General features: G+C 54.8%; 2 protein-coding genes across 3 annotated transcripts; one reads left to right on the top strand and one right to left on the bottom strand.

Annotated features, from left to right (window-relative positions):
* Positions 1-134: 134 nt before the first annotated feature.
* Positions 135-11,068, top strand: Agpat2 (1-acylglycerol-3-phosphate O-acyltransferase 2). The gene is made up of 6 exons (XM_051184908.1): positions 135-434; positions 7,035-7,168; positions 7,813-7,988; positions 8,101-8,196; positions 9,512-9,584; positions 10,367-11,068. The coding sequence occupies exons 1-6, from the start codon at positions 253-255 to the stop codon at positions 10,540-10,542; spliced, it is 837 nt and encodes a 278-aa protein (XP_051040865.1). The 5' UTR covers positions 135-252; the 3' UTR covers positions 10,543-11,068.
* A 405-nt stretch (positions 11,069-11,473) lies between these two features.
* On the bottom strand, positions 11,474-23,238 carry Egfl7 (EGF like domain multiple 7). Of its 2 annotated transcripts, none has more exons than XM_051184907.1 (10): positions 23,070-23,238; positions 18,531-18,621; positions 15,096-15,217; positions 14,771-14,887; positions 13,796-13,911; positions 13,520-13,615; positions 13,210-13,374; positions 12,491-12,555; positions 11,861-12,023; positions 11,474-11,744 (listed from the first exon to the last, which is right to left on the bottom strand). In XM_051184907.1, exons 3-10 carry the CDS (start codon positions 15,173-15,175, stop codon positions 11,722-11,724), a joined length of 825 nt encoding a protein of 274 aa, XP_051040864.1. In that variant the 5' UTR covers positions 15,176-15,217; positions 18,531-18,621; positions 23,070-23,238; the 3' UTR covers positions 11,474-11,721. The 2 variants fall into 2 exon arrangements, with proteins under 2 accessions (XP_051040864.1, XP_051040863.1); XM_051184906.1 differs by lacking the exon at positions 23,070-23,238 and adding an exon at positions 20,186-20,374.
* Between the last annotated feature and the right edge of the window lie 330 nt (positions 23,239-23,568).

Here is a 23,568-nt window from a genome sequence, read left to right as displayed (position 1 = left end):
GGGCGGAGAGGGCAACACCCGAGGGCAGCAGGAGGCGGGGTCCGCGCCTGGGACGCGGCGGGGCGGAGTGGGGCGCGGTGCCCCCCGGCAGGGCCAGGCCCGGAGGGGCGGGGCGGGAATGGGGCGGGGCGGCCGCACCTAGCTCCGGGCTGCGATCCCTGCCAGCCCTCCACCGCCTGAGCTCCTCAAAAGGGGCACGGGTGGTCAGCGGGCGGCGGACGGCGGCGCCGTCGGGGCTGGGGTGCGGCCGCCATGGAACTGTGGCCGTGGCTGACAGCGGCGCTGCTGCTGCTGCTGCTGCTTGTGCAGCTGAGCCGCACCGCCAGGTTCTACGCCAAGATCGGCCTCTACTGCGTGCTCTGCCTGTCCTTCTCCGCCGTGGCCTCGATCGTCTGCCTGCTGCGCCACGGCGGCCGCACCGTGGATAACATGAGGCAAGGGGGCCGGACGCCGGGATGGGCGCGCTTCCGCTTCCCTAACTTCTGCGCTCCTCGCGTTCTTTCCTTCCTGCCCCGCCCGCCCCGCTGTCCTCACGGTCCCGAGTCTCCGACGACGCGGCTTCCCGTCCCGGGTCCCCAGGAACGCGCGTCATAATGCGCCGGTGCCTGGCACGGAAGCGGGGTTCAGCCCTCCGGCGCCCCTGCACGCTACGTGGGGTGGCTGTTGGCGCGCGCCGCTAGCTTTAGGAGAGGGAGGGGGCCGGGCGAAGGTGGGACGGGCCCAATCCCGCTTCACTAGCAAGGAAACCCAGACCTGGCTCCGGGCTTCCGGGCCCATGCTCCCACCTCCCCCAGGTGAGAAGACACCTGTGGCCAGGTGCAGCCACAGGTTCCCCTTGTCCTAACTTCTAGGAGTGGGGATGAGTTGCCTTAGGGCTAGGCTTGCTAGAGAAGAAGGAAGAAGGGGCCTAAATCTGGGACCTAAGACATCCTCAGGCCACCTCTCAGAGCAAGGTAGCTTAGTGGATAGGCAGATACATATAAAGGGATCGGGCTGAGTTAACCTGCCAATAGGGGCTGCCTGAGAAAATAGACGTCCAGGACTTTCTCCCTGTCCACAATCCCAGGAGACTGTTGCTACATTTCTCTCTGCCCTGTTTGGACTGTTGAGCTGGTGGGTTTTGCAATGTCCTGGCCTTGGCCTTGGCCGGGTGTTTCAGACCTTGTGGCCCCTGATGCCCCACCTCCCCTGGGCTGGTTACAGGGACTGTTTTCTGACTGTGCTGTACCTGCCCTTGCTAGTCTTTGGGGTTAGGACTCTGTCCTGATCAGCCATGATTCGTGGATTCCTGTCCTCATTTTTTCAGGGGCTTGTAGTGATCTGTCACCTCCATCAAGTGTCCCAGGGAACAGACTCCTGGAGCAGGCAGGGAGACCCCTGCACAAGGAGATGGGTTCCTTGGCTATGCACATTTCCTGTTGCTTGGCCTGAGACTAAAGCAGGGGTGGGGGGTGTCACTACTGTCAGTGAGCAGAGGGTCTCCCCAAAGCAGGGCACTTGAGCAGCAGAGGCATGGTGGGCTTGGGGAGCACCAGGCATGTGTTTATCTTGGAGGAAGTGCTGCCCTTGCTGAACCAGACCAGAGGAGGCCATGTCTGGTTCTAAGGCCAGCAGGTCCTGGGCCTATAACATTGGAATGTAGCTATGGGGCTGATCTGTGCATACTTTTCACCAAGCCCCTGACTTGAGAGATCTGCAGCTGGTCCCTCCCCCTTGTGCTCTTGTATAGCCTGCCCTGATGGTCTACCAATGTTGTCCAGGAGCCAAATCCAGTCAGCCTTTCTGAGGTGGTGGCTGGATGTAGCAGGCTGATCATACCAGGATGGAGCCTCTTGGGCCACCCCAGCCCCTAGCACACTGCCAGATTCCTCTGGCTTCCTAATGGGCTTTCCAGCATCCTCTCTCATTTGGTGCCCTGTGGCCCTGGGATATTGGCTGGGTAACAGCAGATGTTCTGCCCCTGTTGGCAGGAAATGAGGTCTAGAGGACAGGATGAGTAAGTAGCCTGCTCCCCACCTATCTACCCTGTCTCAGGGTCCCTGTCTTAAATCTTCATAATGGTAATGAGTTGAGATAGAAACAGCAAGCCCCTTGGAGTATTGTGAGCATGACATCCTCCAGGTGTGACCACAGGGAAGGGTGATTGCCAGAGAAACAGATTGGGTGCCTAGGAGGTGGAGGCTTGCTTAGTAGATATATGGGCCCATTCCTATCTTGAGCTTCCCTGGCCTGGGCCAGCCAAGTCTGGGTTGCAGATACTACTCTGCCTGGGCAACAGATGAGACTGAGGTTCAGAGAGTAAGGCTTGGACAAGTTAGCAGAAAGGGAAGTGAGGGCCCAAGCTCCCCCAACCAAGACGGGGAGCGCTGGCAATTGAACCCCAGAAGGCAATTCTCTAATAAATTCTGTAGTCATTCCTTGAGGTCAACCCAGCTGTGATGACGCTGCCCATGGCTGCCCACAGTCTCACTAAGAGTGATTTCCAACCTTCCTAATGCCTAGATCCTTTAATATATAGTTCCTCATGATGTGGTGATCCCAAGCATAAAATTATTTCATTGTTACTTCATAATTGTAATTTTGCTCGTAATTAAGTATCTGATATGTAACCCCTGTGAAAGAGTCATTGGACAACCCCACCCACCCAAGGGATCAGAACTCTCAGGTTGAGAACCACTGTATTAAGAGGTGTGGCCACCATCTGAAGACATTATAGGATTATAAGACAGATCTTGAGTTCCTGTCTCTGTCCCCTCTCTGTCCTCTAAAAAGGGTGCCTTTGTCATTTGGTCTGGAGTTCTGAGATGAAAGGAACAGCTTTAGGAATACAGAAGCCATGTCTCGGACTTGGCATAGGGGCTGAGACCAAGGAAGGGCTGTGCAAATGGAAGGAGTCCTTCCCTGTGTGTAGACCGGAGTGGGATGACAAGAGGCACAGGCCTTGATTATACCATTTGATGAGGGGATAGTAAAGCCCTGAGAGGCTGTATAGAGTTTTGTTGAGCTTCAGAGTTGGGTCACCTTAACAAGAACAATTACACACACATACACACACAACACACGCACGCACGCACACACACACACACACACACACACACACACACACACACGCACGCACACCATGGACCCCATAAAGAAAGGACAGACCTCTCTTCTCAGTCTTGGATGGCCACCCAGAGCTGTAGTGATGCAGCCTTTGACTGCATTGTGTCCTGTTAAGGGTGAGGGTAGAAACTGGTCTTGCTTTTTAGGCTGAACTCTTTTAGCTTTGAGCCCTGACTGAGTCCCTAGTAGCCACAGCAAAGCTGGCCCTTTCTCTTCTGCCTAGCTCTGGCATAGGCCATAAGAGCCAGCATCATCTTGGCAGTCCTGGCCATCTGAAGGTAAGCATAGGATTCTATAGGACTTTGCCAACAGGAAGGACTCTTTCCTCCCCTGATGCAGTGGTAGGTAGCATCTTGGCCTTTTGAGGACAGTGCAACTCAGCTCTGGCTGCCTTTGGATAATGAATGGGTCAGTCCACACCCCTACTTCCTCGGTACTCTCTTGATTCCTAGCACCTACTGCTTTCATTCTCTTGGGTGTTTGCCCAGGCTAGAAGTCCTATCCCAGCCCCAGTTCTTGCCTTCATTCCTGTGACACTTGTCAGAAAACTTTTCTGCCAAGTATCCTTACCAGGCTCTTCCATCTCCCAAGCCAGACCTATCAGTGGTCCCCCACATGCCCTTCCCCAGCAATCTAGCCCTGGTTGACCCATGAAGTTCCCTTCTCACCATCTAGCAAGTCCCTACCCATCATACTTAGGACCAGAAGTAAGGGCAAAGGTCAGACAGTGGCATTCCACAAGAACAGCCAGGCCTGTGATATAGGCTCTGACCTTGAACTACTTCCCTGCTGCGGGGCAGATGTGGGAGGGACCCAAGTAGGTCAGAGGGCTCCTCTCTGGGAATCTCTCTTGTTCTATTTCTACCTGTATCCCAATCACTAGACCACTGCTGATACAGATCCAGTGTGAAGTAACTACGTCAGTTAGCCCCATGGAAGGTGTCTCCTTGCATCCATCCCCTTGCACAGGTGGTAATGAAGCTCAGGAAGGCCAGGCTCTGAATGACAGACTGTGTGCCCTCTGCTCCAGAGCAGGAGCTCAGGAGTTGTCCCAGTGGACACTGCCTGACAGCTGGCTACCATGCTTCCACTCTGGGCACTCACTCTGTCCCCAGGCACTTTTCCTGTTGGCCCTGAGAGACAGCAGAGCCCAACCTGGAGTGAGGGCTGAAGGGCATGGCATCTTATCCTAGGTACAGGACTTGGGGACTGTAGCTCCTTTAGGGGAAAGGACAAGAGTGGTTCAGGACCAGACTGTGTTGGCAGCTCAGGTCATCGTACTGGAAATGACCCATCCCTTCAGGGGAGCCACTTTGTGGCTGGGTGAAGCCAAGCTGCCAATCCAGCAAAGCAGATAGACAGGACAGAAGGAGCCTCAGGATGGACTGCTGGAACCTAACAAATCCAGTTGGCAGTGTGGGGAGCCATGGCCCTGCCCAGGGGTGCCCTCTGACCATACACCTCACCTGACTGGAAGCAGTGTTAGGAGATGGACTTGGGTCCACATGGCTTCCTCATTCCTGGGGACAGGTCACTGACCTTGCTGACCTGAGTTTGTGCAGCCTTTGTAGAGAGGGTGTAAGGGCCTACTCAGTGGCTGTGTCTGAACAGAGCTGAATGAGGGACCTAACATCCTAGGCATGGTACCTATTGATGGTGTCTCTCTCCTGTTAGAGTGAGGACTCCAGCTTACACTTCTGGTATCTTACAGCTACAGCATCTCTGCAGACCTTAACTGGCCCCTTTACCTGGGAGAAACGCCTCTATTGATTAATTGGTAGATGGGTGGAACCCAGGACCTTATGCAGTCTGGTCCAGTTTTCTTCCAACCCATGATGATAAATGTTATTTATGTCTGTTTAGTCACCAAAATGTGGAGGGGTGCCCCCCACCACCCAGAACTAGAGACAGACAGACAGACAGACAGACAGACGAGGGCACATGTAGATGTCACTACCCAAGGGCACAGTCTGGATGTGGCTGGACACTCTTCCCTTTGCAGAAGCACATGGGAATGTGAGTTTGTAGTGACAACTACAGGTTGACTGTTCCTTAGTAAGATACTCCACAGGGAAGATAGCTCAGATGGTAGAGTATTTGCTTAGCATATGTGAAGCCACCATTGCATAAAGCCAGGTGTGGTCTGCATTCCTATAAGCCCAGGATTAAAGCTGTAGAGATAAGAGGGGTGAAAGTTCCAGGGCATCCTTGGCTACTTAGTAAGCCTAGGCTAGGTGAAACCCTATCCCAAAAAAAAAATTAAGGGTGGAAATAAAGTTTAAATTTTGCATGATTTGAGGTTTGAGGTTTGGGAAGATTTATACATTTTTAATGAGGTATCTTGGACTCGTGTGTGTGTGTGTGTGTGTGTGTGTGTGTGTGTGTGTGTGTGTGTGTGTGTGTGTGTTTTGTGCCCTATATATACAGAGGTAACTTCCTAGAACATCTGTAGTGTGCCTGCCTTTGACTGTGGTCCCTCATATGAGTTTACATTGTGAGACTTTCCACTTGTGACACGCTGTCTAGAAAGTTTGGGACTTTGGAGCATTTCAAATGAGCCTTCATCTTGAGTCTGGGGTGTGGCTGCCAGAAGCTTTGGGTTCCACGCCCAGCATACACACCTTTTCCAACAAATCATATGTTCTTTTCAGTAAGTCACTTTTGACACTGTTGCATGTCTTCTGCCTCATGGTGCCGGAGTTTCCAGATTCCCTGATTCAAATCTTGATTATCTCCATACCTTGGGGGAATTCCTAGGAACCTGGCTAGCCACCAACCTGCCCTCTAGATACATCTGGCTGTAGACCAGAGAGCAAACAAATGCCTACGTTCCAGCCCTGTTAGCCTTCTAGTGTGCATCTGAGCAAAGGGCCAGGTCCTTCCCTGCTTCTGTGTGTTCCTTTGACGACTGGTGAGACTGAACAGTACCCCTGTGTTGACACATTTTCTTCTCTGAGTCTCCTTCCCTGTCCCTTTGGAGCTGTGACTTAGAAATGAGGGAACAGGTGAGGCACTGACCACTCTCTGATGAAGGTCTACCTGCCCCTGCAGTAGATAGGGAGGTCTGGCCTGAAGACAAGATGGCCTGAGCTGGCTGAGGCTGGCAGGGCTGAGGAGGGGTTCCAGGTTTCCAGACCTAGAAGTGCAATGGCTGGTGTCATCATCTGGATTAGCATTTCTGCCTCCCCAAAACTCAGTTTCCCCATCGGTGAGAATTGTTCTCCCCCTGCTGGGTTCTTGATGAGAACAAGCCTTGCAGGAGGGCTGCAAAGTCAGAAGCTCTGGGGATACAGCAGCAGGAGATTCCCAGGGCAGGGCCAGGTGGAGTCGGGTTATGGGGACATTGTATTAGTTTGGAAAGAGAAAGTTCTGTGGACAGACAGTGGCAGTAGGCAGTCCAGCCCTGGTGGCCTTAACACACTAAGCTGTGCACATAAAGGTGGTTAAAATGGGAGGTTTTATGGCATGTGTATTTTACTACACTTTTAAAGAGTAGGAGTGGAGAACCGGCTTTGAATCTGCTGTACTGTTTAGAGATAGCTCTATAACATACTGTGAGGGCCCCTTCCCTCAGGACTGCTGGATACCCAGTGATGCTATGTACTAAAGTACATGTAGAATGGAGTGCGTTGGGGTCTGCATGGTGGCACCGCCACTTTCCTCTGTCACAGCAAATGTCCTGCAAAGCAGGAGATAGGCCACCCTCTACCCAGTGCCTGGGACAGTCCCTTATGAATGAAGTCCTCTGAACACAGAACACTTGAGGTACCCTTGAGGGGTAGGCAGCAGGGCTAATTGGCCCCAAGGACTCTGTCTGCTCAAGTATCCTGCCCTGTGTTTCCTGCTGTACCCTCCCCACAGCTTGCCCATGTATAACCCCTCCCTTGGCTATAGAAGCTCATTTTGGTTACTGGTATCTCTGCCCTCAGCATCATCAGCTGGTTCGTGCGGTCCTTCAAGTACGTGTATGGCCTTCGCTTTGAGGTCAGAGGCCAGAAGAAACTGGAGGTGGATGGTCCCTGTGTCATCATTTCTAATCACCAGAGTATCCTAGACATGATGGGTAGGCTGCCACCAAGGGCTTGGCCACAGAGACGGTGGCCTTTTTCATCCTAGACCCTGGGTGGGCTGGGGCTGCTAGCTGAGACTGGTACAGAACAAGACCTGTGTGTCTCTCTAGCCACAGGCTTTCCTCAAGCTAGGGGATAAGAGCAGCAGGCTGTGCCAGACATGAGGCACAGGACTGCATCGGAGGCAGGGGCCTTGGCAGGTGGGCCACCAGCCCCTCCTCCCCAGGAGTGCCACGCTGGACTCTGAGGCTGTTTTCTCTTCTTCCCCCTACTCTGCCCCCTGTCTATGTCTCCCCTGTCTCTTTTCCATTCTCCCCTCTGTCTCTGTGTCTCTCTCTGTCCCCCCTTCTCTCTCCCGTGTCTTCTCTCCATCCCTGTCTCTGTATCTCTTAATCTCCATCTCTGCCTACCCGCCTCTGGCTTCTTTTCTCTGCTGTCTATGTGTCCATCTCTGGGTCTTTCTATGCCTATCTCCACTTCCTCTGCCTTTCCTGCCTGCTTCTGTCTGTCTGTCTACCCCTCCTATGTCTCATTCTCCCTCGCTGTTTCCACACCTCTGTCTCCATCTGTTGTCTCTCTTCCATCTCTGTCTCTCCCTGCTTCTCTCCCTCTTTCCCTCTCTCTGTCATGCACATAGGCCTCATGGAGATACTCCCTAAGCGCTGTGTGCAGATTGCCAAGCGTGAGCTGCTGTTCACAGGGCCCGTGGGCCTCATCATGTACCTTGGGGGCGTGTACTTCATCAACCGCCAGCGTGCCAGAACTGCCATGACCCTGATGGCTGACCTGGGTGACCTCATGGTCAAGGACAATGTGAGTATAAGCACAGCACAGCCAGGCAGGCTTCAGGGGAGGGCAGTGCAGCTCTCTGGGGAGGCCAAGCAGGGTAAGGGCAGCCTAAGCACCTTCTCCCTTCTACCGGCAGCTCAAAGTGTGGATCTACCCAGAGGGTACACGCAACGACAATGGGGACCTGTTGCCCTTTAAAAAAGGTGCATTCTACTTGGCCATCCAGGCCCAGGTAGGCCAAACTGTACTCTCGAGGGGTAGGAGCTTGGAACATGGATCAGGGTGGTTTAAGGTTGAAGATGATATCCCAGCCAGAGTGGGGACCGCTGGCCTTCAGGGACCTCCTCCACCCTGTTGGGAAGGGCATCCCACCAGCTCAGCCCCCTAGCACCTGAGCAGCTCTGAGGACTGAACTCCATCCTCCCCGTACCCTAGCTGTCCAGGTGGGTCATCTCCTGCATTTGGGGTTTCATGAAAAGTAGGGATGGGAGGCCAGTGAGTCCGCATTTTGCTCGGCATAGTAAGACAGATTGTGCCTAGAAATTCCTCTGATGCTCCAGGCCCTGGCTTGATTATGGTGAGGCTGAGGAGCAGGCACAGGCTATTGACAAACCCAGCCCTCAGCAGCACAAGTGAGCTCTGTCCTGGGCTTGAACTTCCCTGCCAGCATGTGTTGGGGGAAGACAGTGTATATCAGGAGTGTTCCTGAGCACCTGCCATGGAATGGGGCCCCTGCTGGGAGGAAGTCACCACTGGGGGTGGGGGGGGGATTTAATTCTGTTTTACTTTACTGTTTGCTGCCTGGAAAACCTCAGCTCCATCTGCCCCAGGGGCAGGCAGCCTCCTGGGCCCAATCCCATACAAGATGGCATATACCCTTTCCCTAAAGCTCCCATCAGTTCTAAGGGTTAGGAAGCCCAGGCTGGAGCAGGAGACTGCACCTGTGTAGTTACCATGCACCAGGTGGTCCTTGGGCCTGGGATTAGTCAAGTCCTCCTTGATTTGAGGTATCGGCAGATCCTGAGAAAAGAGAGACTAGGGGCTATAGTGGGGGCGGAAGAATCCAGGTAAATTGCCTCCTGCCCCTCCCCCAGGTCCTGTCCAGGGTGCAGTCTACCACCTTCCTGCCCAGGCTCTGGCGCCCAGGGTTAATTATTACCCCAGCCACCTGTCATCATTGGAGTTGACTCTGGGGCCTTCCAGGAATACCAACAGGCTCCAACCCCCTCCCCTAGTTTCCTGGGGATGAGAGACAGGGCTGGAGGGTAGAGGAGGGGCAACATCCTCACCCCCCCCCAGTGCTAAATGGAGCCTCACCCTCCCACTTCCAGGGTACTTTATGACCTAGCGAGGGGATGGGGGTGGGGACACAACATGTGAAAAATTCCAGCCCAGACAGCTTCCTGTAGGAGGAAGCTTCCTGTGGGGGACAGGATGAGCCTGTGCAACACCAGGCCACCTGGATGGAGGGGTCAGCCACAAGGACACCTAGAAGTAGCCAAGGCACCCTTGTAGTGTTGTCCCTCAGCATGTGTCCCTGTCCACAGGTGCCCATCATCCCCGTGGTGTACTCATCTTTTTCTTCCTTCTACAATGTCAAGACGAAACTCTTTACCTCAGGTGAGCCCATCAGAGCCACACAGAAGCTCACAAGCCTGTCATGCTCTCTCTCTCTTATTTATTTTGAGATGGGTTCACATACCCCAGGCTGGCCTGCAACTCCTTATGTAGCAGAGGATGACTAATTTAGCAGAGTCCTGGACCCTTAGTAGTGGAGTTCCCACTTCTGGGTGGTGAGTGAGTGAATGAATGAATGAATGAATCTCTGCCAAGCATCATCTCATTGCTGCTCTTTCTAAGTGGGGTTTTCAATTTTTCAGATTGAAAAGCAGGTTCTAAACATGGTTGAATTCCTGAGATCTCCGTTGGTTGTATGTGCAACACAAATAGGGAAATGTAGTGACCCTGCTGGTGAGGGGTGGCAATTCTAAGCTGTCTAGACTTCTATTATCTCATTAGCTTTCAGGCAGGAACCCTGACCCTGCCTGCATGTGGGTTATGTGACCCTACCCTGGGAGTCAGGTAGGCTCAGAGGTTTAAGGACAATGGGACAAGCCTGGCTGTCTCCGGCATCTGAGCCCCTAATGCCCAGCACCATGGAGGACTGAAGGAGCAAGTGTGATAAGGGGTCACTGAGTGCAATTTCAGGGGCAGAGATCCTGAGTCATGGGCAGTGGCTACAGGAGAGGGTAAAGTTGCTAAAACTCCCTAGATGCACTTTGTTGCCTTAGCTACAAACGTGAACCCTGCCCAGGAACTGAGGATGGCAGCCAGGCGAGGAGTGGTGGGTGGCAGCACCAATGGGGCCTCTAAGCCCCTGACAGCCACTGCTTCCTCCCCAGGAACAATCAGGGTACAAGTGCTGGATGCTGTCTCTACCAGCGGCCTTACAGAAGCTGATGTCTCTAACCTTGTGGATACTTGCTACCAGTCCATGAGGGACACCTTTCTACAAATTTCCAAGATGCCCCAGGAGGACTCTGCCATTAAAGAGCCTGGGGTTGTGCCAGCCCAGTAGCCCAGGCCACAGGGGCAGGGGAGCTGGGGGAAGGCAGATGGGAAGCAGAGGCTGGAGAATGGACAGAAGGCCATATCCTACCATCTACCAAACACCTTATCCTGCTCCCCTGCTGGCCTGGCTCTCATTGGGGCCTGGAAACAGGAAGCCCTTTCTGACACAGGCCTTAGACCCAGGACCCCGTGTAACTTCCCACCTCATGCCTGTGCCTCCAGAATCCAGGTGTGGCCATCCAGCAGGTGGGCTGACCCACAAGACCATGAGCCCACCTAGCAGTGGGCAACATGCCACCGAAGAAGGCCCACCCCACGGTGTAGGATCAACATTCAGGAACAAGGCCATGGCCTGTATCAGGCCATTAGGAAGAGAAGTAACTTGGTCTCCCAGTCACACAGCACCAGAGGGCAGAGCTTGCCATCCCCACTGTCCGACAGTCTCAGTCACAAATCACTGCTGTACTGGTTCTTTTTTTTTTTTCTCTCTCTCTCCTTTTCTTTTTATAAATGAACTCTGAGAAGTGCCTAGAGACCAGGGTTCTCTTTCAGAGAGTGGGCAAGAGCCCCTCCCCAGGTCTCCATCCAGGGATTCAGGGTGGCAAGGATGGTATCTAACCACCCACATGTCCCTTCTCTGGGGCTGCAGTGTGTAAGTTCCCTGCTCCCCCAAATCGCCTGCAGGGGCTGAGCTGTGATCAGCCATCAGTGCTATTGTCCATGAATGTGTGGGGTCCCCAGAACTGTGGGGCGGACAGACATGGGTCTGGTGGCATGACCTCGAAGACCGGCCTTCCAGCCTCTGGCAAGCCACTAACGGAAAACGGGGCTCAGTCGCGCCTGCTGCAGCTCCTGTTTGCAGACAGTCACTTCACTTTACCTGGGGCCTCCAGGGCAGGAGTGCAGTGCACCCCCAGTTCCAATTCACCCACTGACAGCAGTTCAAGTCCCAGCTTTATTATGACAAAGATGGGGACAATCCCCCACCTCACCTCTGGACAGGGTGCTCGTACCTTTCCTGGAAAGTCCCATTGGGAGAGTCACAAGACCCTTCTCCCCATGCCCAGGTTCTAGGAACCTGAGCGAGAGGGTCAGACAGGCACCACCAGATAGCACGTGAACTCTGGCTGGCAGGGGGATGTAGGGGTGGCAGGCAGCTCAGTCCAGCCTGGGTGGCGAGACGCTGTCATAGATCTTTTTTGCAAGAGCCTAGAGCAGGAGAAGAAAGAGGGTGCAAACTTGAAAATCTGCCCATCCCCAGAAGCCGATCCATCCTCCCCATGGGCTCCCCAGGATCTTTGTGGGTGGGGAGGTGTGGCACTCACAGGACCCCAGCTGCTCCTCCAAGAAGGAGACCTGCTCACTCAGTGAATCAATTCGGTCCAGCTGCTGAAAGGAGTGGGCCAGCAGGCTGCCAGGGTCTTGTGGTCCATGCTCTGTAGCCCGAGAGGCCAGGCTGTGCAGTGGGGCCAGCACCAGCTGCAGTTTCTGTTTGTAAGGGAGATTATAAAAAGCCAAGTGACCCCTCTTCACCTCTATTCCATAGGAGTGTAAGGAAGGACCAGTAGGAGTGCAATGAGTCCCCTACTGAGCCGTAGCATCCATCAGGGCCCTGCTTACACATAGAGGGAGTCCAAACCCTAGTAGACACAGGTGTATAATGTACCTACAAGCTAGCTAAAAGATTTCTGGACCCCAGAGACAAGCTAGGAGAGTCATGGAGCCTGAGGCTTAATGAGACTTGAAAGAATCCTTGTATAACAGGCTAAGTGGGCTCTGAACCTCAGTTCCTCCCAGGCTGGGGAATCCCATACAGAGCTACCTGGCATAGTAAGAAAGCCAGAATCCCTACAGCCTTTGCCCATACAGCCCCCAACCATCCCATGGCTTGGAACCACAGCCAGAGACTATGGGTCTGTGGACACCAGCCAGACCCGCTCCCAACCAAGCCTCACCTGCTCCAGCACTTCAACCCGGGACTGCAGCCTGTGCACCTCCTCCCTCACCATGCTGTCCACTCCTGGGGGAAGATCCGGGTGCTAATCAGGGGAGTTTCCTGCCCCACAATGAGCTCTTAGCCATAGGAAGACCTATGTCTGCTGCCACAGCTATGGGAGCAGAACCTGGAGATGCAAAGCCTCTGGAAGTTGCTGTAAGCCTCAGGCCCTACCAATACACATAACCCAGAGCAGCCTCTGGCCACCCCTGGGTCCCAAGGGTCTTGCGTGCCAATGGTGATCCTTACCCAGGTCCGGCGGCACTCCTGGCGCAGGGCTGCTGACAGCGCATTATTACTCACGGTACGAGTTTGAAGTGTCACAGCGCGTACCAAAAGTAATAATGTACTGTCACCAGCAAAGACACGATGTTTCCAGGCTGCCAGGCCCAGGGTGTGGCTCATTTTCACTCAGTCTGCTGAGATGAGGCTCCAGGTAGGCCTCGTCTCCCCAAAGTACTTTCCTGAAACCTCTTGAGAGGAAAGTGTCCCCTTCTACCCAGACAAGGACCCTCCCTCCAGCCCAGGATGTCTGGGCTCAGCCCTCACAGCACAGTGCTAACCTCCACCCAGGGCTTGCTGCCCTCTGTGTCCTCCATGCTCAGCTCAAACAAGGAACAGTGCTCAGAACCCAACAACCACCCAGGTCAGTCAAGCAGGGTGGAAAGGCAAGATTACCTGCTGTGGGGTTTGGGGCCACCAGGGAGGGCCCCTCCTTGGGCAGGCAGCGCATGCCATCCACAGACAGGCTTTGCCCCTCCCAGCACTCGCACCAGTAACTGCCCACAGTATTGACACAGCGCTGTGGACAACTGGCCTCTCCAGTACTGCATTCATCCACATCTGTAGGAAATGAAGGTATCTAGTTGTGTCTACAGAAGGCAAGGTCCTGGCCATAGACATCTGGTAAGACCCACCTATCCATGAAAACCCACTCCAGCCAGCAATAACCTAGAATATACACAGTGCCAAGAAGAGTGGTGCTTACCTATCTGGCAAGTATCTCCTTGCCATCCCACAGGACAGCGGCAGTGGCCTGGGCGGATGCAACTCCCTCCATTCCCACACGGAGGCTGGCACATTGCTGTGGGTAGAAGAGGCCTGTCTGTCACCAACTCAGGAGGGTCCCCAGAGCCCTATGGCAGCCAGGGAAGGGTTGCCCTGCAGCGAGGATACACTGCTTGGGGGACAGAAGGCAGCAGGGCCTCTGCTGGGCCATTGGGAGTGGGTCTCTTACATCGGGCAGAGTGCACACTGCCCTCACCTGCTCCACAAGCCCCGGGGAGTCCATTGGTCCTCTTCCAACCAGGGCAGCAGGCATAGTGAGGCCTGGTGGGGGTTGGCCCAGGGCTGCGGCGATAGGCAGTCCGGTAGATGGTTCTGTGGTGAATAAGGGTAGTTCAGAGAGGTTCAACTAGGGTGACCCATACCAAGGCTTCCTCAGGTAGGGTGCACACTGCCCGCCTCATTTGTTTGAAGATACCTAGCCAGCATCACTCCGAGGATGTCAGAGGTTCCCTTCCCAAGTCCCAGCTCACTTGGCACAGACAGGGTCAGCATACAAGCCTGTGTGTGCCACTCAATCTACCAAGCTTCTTTGACAGACACACAAGCCCAGGGAGTAGCACAGGGCTGGTCCCTCCTGCAGTGCCCACTTCAAAGCTGACTGGAGCCTGGCTTGCTTTCCTTTCCTGGGTTCTAGACCCCCGGTGCTAAAGCTGCTTTCTGACTCCAGCACTCTCATAACTTTGGAGACTCAGGAGTCTCTGGCATCTTGAGTCAGGGAGAGAGCTCACGCACCTATACCTTTCTTAGGTGCTTCTAGGTAGGGAGGAGGCTGGACTCCCCACATTAGAACAAGGACCTGCCCTCTTGGCTGTGTCCTGTGCTGCTCAAACTGTTCTGTTAGCCCGATGGGACATCGGATGGTCCACGTGGGCATTGTCTCTGTGTATAAGGACTTCTAGCTAGCAATGCTGGGAAGGAAACTCCGAAAGTAGTGGGGTACAGATGTGATGAGAAGCCCCTGTCCATATGGGGGATACCCTTTGAGGTGACATCCTCTCAGAGGACAATGCTGGGAATGATTACATAGCATCCTTGGGTACCAGCCTCCAAAGCTGGAGGCCACCTTGATCCCTGGTGTCAAGAATGCCTCACTGCTTTGGCTTCAGCTCCCCAGTTCAGGATGAGGCAGGCACTTGGGCTCCTATTTGGCAGTGGTAAGATGGTCACTCACCTGTAAGTGCTGCAGGTTCGGTGTCCATCACAAGTGGTGAGGAAGGGCTGGTATACACGCTGCACAAAGGACTCCAAGATAGGACCTCCAGAAACTCCCACAGCACACACTCTGCGGCTAGAGGGGATGGGGTCGACAGGGGATCCAGAGCTAGGACTCTCCCAGTGCAGGTATGTAGGAACATGGGGCATGGGGCTTCCCAATCTTGCTGTGAGCAGGATCACAGGGAATTATTTCCAAGTATTGCACGCCCCCCCCCAAGCAGGATTAAGGGGCTCTTGAGCAGGGGTAAATGCCTCTGGACAAGACCCAAGCCCTTGCTCACCTGGGCCTATAGACATGCTCAGTACCACTTGCTGCCAGCACTAGACACCACGCCACAAGCAGTTCTTGGGAGCCCCACATGGTCTGCGTCTCTAAGTGGGGTAGCCTTCTTCTTTTGGTGGCCTAAGGAAAAAGGTTGGGTCCTGTCAATCCCCTATGGAACTTCTGACCCAGGCTTTCAGTGGAGTCTGTACCCACTGGGCACCACTACTCCAGGGGATAGCATCCAAAGGCAATGCCAGCTTTCTCCTGCCTCTGACCCATCTCTGCCAGCCAAGCTGACCCCCACCAAACACAGAGCTAAGGCCTGCTGACCAGGACTCCTGGGGCGGGAGGAACCTGAATCCTGCTAGGGTAGAGCAAAACCCAGACAGAGGACAGCTGAGGTTCTGGGTGGGGCCTGGGGTGAGCAACTAAACCAGTCCTTCCCCTCCCCCAACCCCAAGCTGGATTGAGGGCTTTCCTGTATTTTCCACCACCTGAAATGGAATGCTGTGGATGGAGCTGAAGGAAGCCAGTGCAGCAGGAGACTTGCCATCCCACATGGTCCTTTTGGACTTTGGGATTCTTTGTCAAATGCTCGGCAAGCCCCCAAGGCACTATGAATTTCATAACTTACAGATGTCTGCTACCTGCATGTGTGCATATTCTGACCAGAAGGGGACCAACAACTTGCAAGGGATCCCACCCTTGGACTAGAGTATGTGTATAAATGCCTCCCAGATGCCAGGGCTGTGACCCTATTTTACTCACACCTGGGATGTAATGGAACCTCCCCACATGTCTTTGGAGCCCATCTCTAGCCTTCTGGCTGTGTCTTAGGGAGCAGGAAGGCTGGTGAGGAATGCAAGAAACCCCAACCCAGACTTAATGGTCTGTGACAATGCTGAAGACTGAGTCAGACCTGTGCAAAGGGCAGGGGCAGCTGTCCCATTGTCCTGCATAGAGTCAAGAGTGTGGGAGGGCTACAGGGTTCCACTCAGGTTCTTATTGGTGCTTCCTAAAGGGGCAGCTCCCTGCCTCCCAGATGCTGCATAGCCCTATAGACCTACCCCAAAGGAATGGGCCAGGAAGCAGGTGTAAAGGAGCCTGTGAGACTCAGTTTTCTCCAGCGCCACTAGGATATCTGAGGCCTCTTTGTCTCCATAAGTGGATCCAATAGTAAACAGTGGTGGCATTAAATGGTTACTGAGCTCTGGCTGCTGACCTAGCCCCTCTTCAAGGGGTGAGCAAGCCCCTGCCTACTACTCAGGGCTACTCCAAGTCCACTCAACCCTACACCACAGTTATAGGCAGGAAGCCTCCTTTCTAAACCCCCTATCTGTTGAAGGAGGGCAGCGAGCTTTGAGATGAATCACTGAGACAATGTGGGGCAAGAAGACCAAAGGGAAATATCTGTGCAGGGGTGAGTCCTGCAGTCTATCTGAGCTGGCTTGGGAAAACTAACCCTGAAGGGAGGGCACCCTCAGGGGGTGGTCATTATCAGGTGGCCCTGAGGAATAGTGCCTAGAAAGAGATGTAACCCAGCATATGGCACAGGCAAAGTCAAGAGGGTGTTAGAAGCTTATGATCCCTTTTGACTAGCCCCCGGGGCCTGGAGGCTTCCTCCCTAGATGTCATTGCCCCCACAAATCTTTGTCTACAGCACCTTCCTGAGGATAGACTGTCTGGAAAGGGAATTGTGTTTTAAAACAGAAGAAGCAATTTTTGAAAAGTCATGTTTTGCCCAAGTCCCAAAGAGGACAGCACAACACTGGGCCGGCAGCTCATTTCCTTTGGTGTTCAACCACTAGGTGCCCCAAGTATCACAGGCTGTGGTTGTGGCCTTCAAGTTGACAAGTAATCATGAATGCTCAAGTATCACCATGGGCCCATGCAGCCATCTCCCCTCTCCACCTACCGCTCAACAGCCCCCAGTGGGGGAGACTGGTTCAGCATAGGAGGAGCCTGAACACCATACGGAGAGGCCGCTGGGTAACTTTGCTGCAGGACAAGTGTCTGGACATCAGCACCCACGGATTGGTGTGGAGAGACCAGACAGGCATGGTAACCAGACGGACTCGGTGGGGGGGTCCTCTCCACGGCCTGGCCCCTGCCCCTTTCCAGGCTCCATGGCGGTAGGGGCAGAGTGTCACAACCCCCCAGGACTACCCGAATGAGCTATGCTGTGGGGGGGGGGGGTGCTGCAACCATGGTGGAGGTTGCAAGGCCAGGATGAGTAAGGGGAGAAGCTCCTCGGCCGCCAGCAGGGGTCGCCATTTCTCGAAGCCGCTGGGGCTCATTTTTCCTGGCAGCTGCAGGGCTGGGCTGGGGCGTGGGGTCCGTGCATGGCCCAGCCGCAGCTCCCGCGCGCTCACCTCTCTGATCCCAGTGATCGCTCGGCGTTGCCTGGGTGGCCAACCCTAAGCTTGGCCCCCGACAGTCCCGATCACCCCGGCCCCTCCTGGGCTGCCTCCATGCCCCTACTCCCGGCCCCCAGCTCCCTCCGCACTCACCGCGCGGTCCGGGGCGCGCACGCGCCGCCTCACTGGGGGTGGGGGTGATGGGGGCGCCCCGCCCTCGGCCCCGCCCCACCTGATGCCTGAGCAGGAGCCCTACCCACTACCCATGGGCTCCCCACTCCGTCCATCCCCATTTCTCAGTTGGAGAAACTGAGTCTCAGCGGCGGAGGCTCCCAAGAACTTGGTAGTGAGTAAGCCAGACCCTGATGGCCTAGATGCGACCCAGCCTCTGAGTGTTACTGCTCTAGCCCCCTTCACGCATCCTTTCTGTTCCCAGCCCTGCAGCGGATCACGTAGCTGCTGGGGACATAGGACTAAATGGGTTCTAGGAGTCAGGAGGTTATGAGTGGCTCCCACAAGGACTTGGCTAATTCTCGAGCCTCCTGGCTGATGCTTGCTCCTGGCATTAAAAGACTACAGTTGACCGAGCAACTAGACGCCAGACAAAAGTGAAGCCAGATTGGTCCTGCAGCCATGCAAAGAGTGGGCATCATGACATACCCAGCCCCAATACTAGACCATGATTACTGGACAGAGCTCAGAAGAGATCTAGGTGTAACCACAAACCTTGGCAGTCATGGCCTTTACATGAGGAGACCTGCCAGGGATCTCTTCTGACAGCTCTTGGCCACTTTGGTTGGGGTCACTGCCTTATTGGAGATAGTCAGGACCACCCCATGCTCCTACTATGAGCTGACAGCTCCCTATCCCCCACCCACAGGCATCTGGGTTTGTCATCTTTCCTCTCTCCCAGCCTCCATTTCTGAATTCCTTCTGCAACTCTGTTGCCTCTGTGGTTGTCCCAGCTCTTAAGGTGCACACACCTTGTCAGTTTCTCCAATTCTATCCATGTCTTAGTTAACACATGTTCCAGTGAATGCTCCCTGCAAGGCGGAACTCTTGATTACTATGGAGAAGGCTTGCTGGGGACTCACCTGTGGTCCGGCCTCTAGTCATCCCCTGGGTCCTGGTGGCAGCTATTCTTATGAGCAGATGGGACAGCCAGAGTCTTGCTGCTGCTGGAGGCTGTGGGTCAGAGATGAGGTGTGAATTGGGACCTTGTTTACTCTCATGTCCACTGGCTGGGAAGAAGCTTGAAGTCTAGGCTTCCGTGTAGCTATGGTATTTCAGCCTGCTGTAGACCTACAGACCCCCACCCCTCTGTTTATCCATCATATCCCAGGTTGATCTGGCCTGTATCTGCTCCCAGAAGGAGCCATTGACCACAGAAACCACAGCATGCCCTAGCTTGGGATAGGTTTGATCTGCCTAGCTCCCCACCCTCTGTCAAATGTGAACTCTGCCTCCATCCCTGAGCTCCCTAAAGATAGGTGCTAGGGCAGCCGTAAGTAGGAGCCCCTCTCCCCTCATGGAGCCCAGTGCAGTGTACAGAGCCTATACACTAACAGGAAAGGCCTAGCAGCTCAGAGCTCCAGCCTGGCCCACCTTAGTAGGTGCACAGGAGCTAAAGGGAGAGGCCTTTCTTCTATTCAGTGGCTACCACCCTGCACTAAAAATTCTCCTGGCAAATGGATCTGTACCTATTGTTGTAAATGGGGTTCCTGGGTCACCTGGCCCCCTAAGCCTAAGCAAGGAATTTATCATCCAGTCTCAGCAGTAAAAGCTACATCCAATGCTCTGATGGGGAAAGCACCCTGCACAGCCCTTGCCCTCACCCACTTTGGTTCCTGGAGCTATGGGATTTGCACCTTTGGCCAGTGGTTCTCTTTCCACTGTCTGTTGGGCAGAGGGCGATTTAGATAGCTTTTACTGGTCTTCTCTGCCTTTACCTAGGCTAAGACATAACTGATCTTCTAGTTTGAAAAAGGAATGCTTCCCAGAGATGCCACTGAGTGGAGGGAGGGTCCAAGAGGCCCCATGTGGTTTGGGGGGGCTGAGAACAGGGCTCAGATACTAGGGAGAGTGAGCACAAGAGGCTTCACCAGGAGCCAAGTTGGACCAATAAGATCACCCAGGTGACCCCAATTGCACATTATGAAGCTGTCCCTAAGCCTGAAGCCCAAAAGAGATGGGCTCATCCTAGCCCCATATTCCATGCCCCTCAATGTGCTCACTCAGGTTACAAACGTGGCTTTGGGGTTCCCACTTTAGGGACTGATTTCCTGGCCAGCACTCCCATTCCTCAGGAATGCACATTTCCTAAAATGGCAAGCATAGGAGACCCCACCCCTGTCTCAGCAAAGTAGAGGATGTAAGTCTTGACCAGAGGGTACTGCTGGGTTAAGCTCTGATGCCCACCCAGGGGATCCTCTAAAGAAAGTGGAATCAGGAGGTAGGTGGGTTGGGGGCTAAGTTACTCTCAGCTTCTCCTTTCAGGGGTTGGTTCCATGCTGCTAGGCATCCAGGGGTGAGATGTAGAGTCCTGGCTGAGCCACCCAAAACAAGTACTGGGCCAACAGGCCCTAAGGTCGTCTCTGCTAGATAAGAATGGCTAACAGTAAGGAGAACGTATCTCACAGTTGCGCAGACCCAACCCCAACTGATGGGTATTGCAACCATCTCATTTGGGTCCTGGGGCACACAGGGACCACTCCACCCACTTTCTACCCTGCAGGGCCATCCTGCATACCTGATGCCGCCCAGGCCTGGCCATGGCCATCTCTGCTGCCTCCATGAGCCAATCATGCACCCTGCCCTTCAAGGGTGAGTCTGCTGCCCAAGACCCCTCTTGAGGTCTGCACTCCTGTCCTGACAGCTTCAGCCTTCTTCGTGGCCTGCACAGCAGCCTGCTGGTACACAGAGGCTCCTCCCGGGCGAGGAAGGGTGGCTTTTTATGCTCCATCCCGTGTAAATCAGGATTGGGATGGGCCCTTCCCGCCGGACTTCCTGTGTGTGTTCTCTGCTGATAACAGGGATCCGTCAGCGAACAAACAGGAGGCCAAGGGGCTAAGGGGGGGCATTAAGGGGGGGGGATGACCAAACTGTGGCGGAGGGGGTTGTTGTTCCCCCGGGACTCCAGGGTCTAACCCTGAAGCAGCCAGAGTTCCAGCCTGTGTTCAGGGACAACCTGGCTGGTGACAGTATGAAACAGGAGGTGTGATCAGGTCCTTCCCATTCCACAGAGGGAGTGGGACCACAAGCCTGCATCCATGTGGATGACAGAAGGGGTCTTCCAGTTCTTTGGGACACAGGAGCTTGGATCCTCCCCAAATGTGTGTGTAGGTCCCTAAAAGGGGACGCCTGCCCCACTGGAGCTGGTGGTGTGCATTTGGATGGGAACTGGGGTAGGCAAGGCAGGACAGATGGTCTGAGAATAGCTTGTTCTGTGGGTCCCAAGGCCCAGGGCTGTGGCAAATGCTGGCTCAAACTCAGCTCGGACTCTCTGAGAGCCCAGGCTGTCCCTTCCAGGACAGCTGCCCAGACTGGCAGTGAGTCCCCTGACTCGAGAGGTGTGCAGACGGAGCTGCAAGCCTCCAGGTTCTGCTGACACAGGTGCTCTGGGATGACTGTCCCTAAGGCCCCGGGGAGCAAAGGGTGCTCTTAGGCTCTCCTCCCCTCCCTTAGCCCCAGCAGGCTGTGAGAGGGAAATGCCTTTCAGTGGCAAAAGCGGTGCTCCATAGTTGCCAGTGTGATCCTCAACAGTGGGAGACTCAGGCCAAACCCATAGACCCTATGGAAGTAGATGGGAAGGACGCAGTGCCAAGGACGTGCACAGACCTCGGTAGCTGAGGGCACCTAGAGCAAAACTTTCCCACCCCTGGCTGCCCTCATGGTAACCAGCCTTGCCTGGGCTCAGCCTGAGCGATGATGTCTGGGGCATCGCCTGCCTTTCTGTGCCCCACCTCTCTCCCATGCCACCGGCTGGACAGCTTGGGCTAGGATGGAGGTGGTGCAGCCTGGGAGCTCCCTGCTGGAGTACCGAGCTGCAGGTGCTGCCCCCACCCTGCTGTTGCTTGCTTCTCATCATCAGTACCCTCCCTCTAACACAGCCGGGGGGAGGAGACTGCTGGAGGCCTCGGCCTGTGGGCAGGGAACAGGGGCTCCAGGCAATTAGGAGAGTACATTTCTCTTCCCAGGGCTCAGTTTCCCCATTTGTCCCAAGGGGACAGGAGAGGTGTTGGTCAACAGAGTCATGGTGGTTAAAGGGGCTCATGACATTCAAATGCTGTTGGTCTGAGGGTCTAGAGAGAGTTTAGAAGGTATTCTTGCCCTAAATGCATCCCCACCTCCTCCTTCAGGCACACACACTGGCCCCACCCTAAGCCCTCCATTGCCTTACTCTACTTGGCCCCTGCTTCCACCCAAGGGCTCATACTATCCACAAGGGCTAGTGTATCCTACCAGGCGTGGGAGCCAGGTCCTAGAGGTAGCCCTCTCTCATGTCACCTGGGACTGCCCCTCTGTGTCCCAGCTCAAGTACTGAGCCACCTATCTATCTGCCTTTCCCTCATCCACAGAAGGATCAGCAATCATTGGACTGGTTCAATTCAGATCCTTTCGTATACTAAAAGGGAAACTGAGGCTCAAGAAGGGAAGGGACTTGGCCAGGTGAGCAGTGAGGTGGACCAGAGCTGAAACAGGTTAGCTCGGGAACAGTACCCTCCTTCCCTCAGGGAACTCAGTCCGGGAAAGCAGTCATCAGACTTGGCTGTGCCAGCAGTGGCTGAGGGTGGCAGAGTTGTGATCCACCTTCCCATTGGTGCTCATTGCATAAGGAAACTGCTAGACTTAAAGGTGTGGAGGGAAGACTCCAAACCAGAGCCCCACGGGTCTGTCTGGGGAGACCTGTGAAGCTTGCAAGCCAGTGTGGGTGGTCTTGCTGGTCTGTTGCCCATGTGTCTGTGTTCCTCTCCTGACTACTCCATCTTTCTCTACCCCAACCTGGCCAAGACGGGGCCAAACCCACGAGAACCTTGGTTCAGAGCCTCTATGTGACAGTTTGCCCCACACTGACACCTGAGTCCCACCATGGGACCTGACACAGACATCCCTCATCCCCAGGCACAGATACAGAGGGCAGACTGGAGTCTCACCTTGACCCTGGGCATGTCAGGCATAGAAGAAGGAGGGGAGGAGGAGCTGGCTAACAGGTCCCTGGAGCTGCTGGAGGAGACATGGCCTAGGGAGATGCTCAGGGACTCCCCTCCCCACCTCTGAAGGGCCTATGGCCTCAGGTCTGTCTTCTCACGGGTGGAACTTGTTTACAGTCACTGCGCTTTGGCAGGAGCCAAGGGCACCTCCTACTCAGGTCTGTCATCAGCCATTGCCAATAAGGCACCCCACATATCGCTCCCCCCCCATCTCCCACAGTTCCTGCAGACTGGAGATCAGATGGGCACAGCCCATATCTGGGACTAAAGCCCTGGGTCAGGAGCCCCGCCCTGGTTAAAGTGACCCTGAAGGCAGGAACCGCTCCCCACCCTGTGCCTCAGTTCCCTCATGTATCTCAACTACCTTCTAGCCTACCTGTCAATGCTCTGAGGTTGATGGTTAAAGGAACATGGTTGCCTTACCTTCCCACAGGCCAGGCAGGGTGCAGGGACAGGGGCTGAACAGAGCCTCCCTGGTCTCCCAGGACTTTTCTTGGACCCCTCACAGCTGAATGTCTGGCCTCTGCAGCCCCAGGAGAGGGAAGACCTAGGTCTCGGCAGAGGCCTGCATGGGCATCTTGGGCAGTACAAGGCTGAGGGGCGGCAGGCACAGGCGTATGAGCCAGCTGCACCTCAGGAAGGAAAGACAAGCATACTGCACAGCAGAAAGATGGGGCTTCCTGTTTATCTCCCAGCTTGGTGACTTGCCTAGGAACAGGATGGCTCTGTCAGCCAAGCCTGGGCCCAACTTCCCATCAAAGGATGCGCCTGGCCGAATGACCAGTCCTTACTGAGGGCTGGAAAGGACATGACTGGGTAGGGTGCTGCATGGACCAATAGGTAGTCCACCCCTGAGTCAAATAGAGGGAAGAAAGGCTTAGACAAACAGAAGTAGGGTCTGCAGCATGACCTGAGCTTCAGT

The sequence above is a fragment of the Phodopus roborovskii genome, unplaced genomic scaffold (genome assembly GCF_943737965.1).
Source record: "Phodopus roborovskii unplaced genomic scaffold, PHOROB, whole genome shotgun sequence".
NCBI lineage: Eukaryota > Metazoa > Chordata > Mammalia > Rodentia > Cricetidae > Phodopus > Phodopus roborovskii.
The sequence above is the reverse complement of the archived record's forward strand: the minus strand, read 5'-3'. Positions and strand labels throughout refer to the sequence as shown.